Genomic DNA, 2144 nt, shown 5'->3' with positions numbered 1-2144 from the left:
GAACGCCTCATCTGTGCCTCGAGCCGCATCATCAAAACGAGTAGCGCGAAAGGGGGGGGGGGGGTGGTGATTGACGTCGTCGTCGAGACGCTGGTAGACGTTCTCTCTAACCCTGTGAAAGACTTCACAGCAAATCAATAGCGGCCTCCATAAGAATTAATCTCGAATCCACACTACTACCACCAACACCCTGGCAGTCCGCCAAACGACGCGTGTGTGTGTGTGCGTATGTGTGTGCGCGCCTGCGTGTGCGCGTGTATATCTGTGTGTGTGTGCGTGTGTGTGTGTGTGTGTGCGCGCGCGGGGGTGAATATTTGTGTCCTTGTTCGCGCGTATCTATGCACGTGCCTGTGTGTGTGCACGCGCACGGTTTAAACAGCCCCCGCAAGAAAATCTTTCCTTTTTTTTAGCCGCGCACCGCACGGCCCCGTTATCTATAGGTGTCCCGATCGCTCGACTCTCTACTTATCTCGCCTTAGCGGTTGCTGTATCATTTCCCTCCTCCTTTTTCCTCCTCCTCTTCCTCCCCCCTCCTTCTCCCCATCCCCTCCCTTCCTCTCCAAGAGTTCGATGCGATCGGCTCTTGGCCCTGCCGTGCCGAGCTCTCAGTGCGGGCGACAGCGCTGCTGAACATGGCGTCAGACGGGATGATTTTAACAAACCACGACCACCAAATCCGGGTCGGAGTCTTGACAGGTAAACGCAACCCCTTTCCCCATCGCCTCATTGTGCAGTGTATGTGTGTGTGTCTGCTGCTGCGGCGATTGTGCATGATGTGTAGTTTTTTGGGGGGTCTCTTCCACTCGCTCGTCTCTTGCCTTCGGATCCTCTCCCGAGCGTCATACATGTCGGTGGGGTTCGCGTCTCCATCTCTGCTGTTCTAGTGCACCGCCTGTCAGCGCCGGGAGGACGACGCTGCTGGCTTTTAACGTCTTACATCTTTTTCTCTCTCACCGGTCGCAACCCTCGCCAGCATATATATAAATATATATACACCCACCCCGCCATCCCCCTTCACAATGATCCTCACGGAATTAGTATTCGTTCGCATTCGTTCGCGGTGTCCTCTCCCCTCGTCTGCATTCATGGTCGTGGCATTTTCTTTTTTTGGTGTAGGCACTCGTCGTCCCCCCCCCCCACCCCCCTCCCTTCTGAACAGAGCACAGTGATGTGTATTGAATTATGCATACTGTATGTATCTGGATATCTGGTACAAGTCCAAACCCCTGCACGGTGACAGCAGAGGGTCCTGAGCGCTGGACATGCACCCCCCCCCCCCCCCCCCTATGGAGCCAATCCATGCAGCGGTGACACCTCCAGCTGACCACAGACTGGCTCTCTGAAGTGGCGCTCACGACAGCTGCTGAGGATGAGCCGTATGTTTTGGCCCTCAGAGCGCTGGACGGACGTCTGCTGCTGGGGCTAATTATATAATAAAGAGTGGAAGAAATCTAAAAAGGATCGGTCCAGACCAGCATCAGCATCGTTTATTAGCACCGCGTCCCGCGCGCCTGTTTGTGAATGACAGCGGCGATCGCAGCCGAGAGTTAACATGACACGACGAGACGTGAGCAGCGAGGCTTCGGTTTCGTGGCTAGAATGCAAGTAGTCATCATCAGACACACACACATACACACACACACTCGCGCACACACAAGCGCGCATGTGCACGCACGCACTGGCGCGCGCGCGCACGCACACACACACACACACACACACACACACAACATTCCTCTAAACGCAGGCATCCTTTGACGATTACTGCCGTCTCACCAAAACGACGCTCCTCCACACTCGATCATCCTGCCTCAATCCGCTGTCTTGTTTCTCTGTATGTTCTGTATGTTCTCGGGGTTGCATTTTTTTTATTTTCGCTAGTGGCCTATTTTAGTTACTCTGCTGTGGATTGCTTTGTCATGTTCGCCGTTCTGACCGTCCGCCCAAGATAGGGGTAGAACACACAGCCGAGTATACGCTGTCATGACGGCAAACTACTTGAAACAGAGGGAAAAAAACACTAGCGGGATCCAGAGAGCATATTATAGCTTGTCTCTCTCCCCCTACATCCCCCCCCACACACACACACACACACACACACACACACACACACACACACACACACACACACACACACACACACACAC

General features: G+C 54.2%; 1 protein-coding gene across 5 annotated transcripts in view; it reads left to right on the top strand.

The window, feature by feature from the left end:
- Positions 1 to 473: 473 nt before the first annotated feature.
- gphnb (gephyrin b) overlaps positions 474 to 2144 on the top strand; it is an 89774-nt gene continuing 88103 nt past the window's right edge. For 4 of the 5 annotated variants that reach the window (XM_030344483.1, XM_030344481.1, XM_030344482.1 and 1 more), the window contains exon 1: positions 565 to 696. In XM_030344483.1, coding sequence (XP_030200343.1) covers positions 633 to 696 — 64 coding nt within the window. In that variant the 5' untranslated portion in view covers positions 565 to 632. Of the gene's footprint in view, positions 697 to 2144 lie in introns of all 5 variants that reach the window. The other variant, XM_030344479.1, reaches the window with a different exon arrangement.

This window comes from Gadus morhua, chromosome 21 (genome assembly GCF_902167405.1).
Source record: "Gadus morhua chromosome 21, gadMor3.0, whole genome shotgun sequence".
In the NCBI taxonomy this organism is placed as follows: Eukaryota; Metazoa; Chordata; class Actinopteri; order Gadiformes; family Gadidae; genus Gadus; species Gadus morhua.
This window is presented reverse-complemented; position numbering and strand designations above follow the sequence as displayed.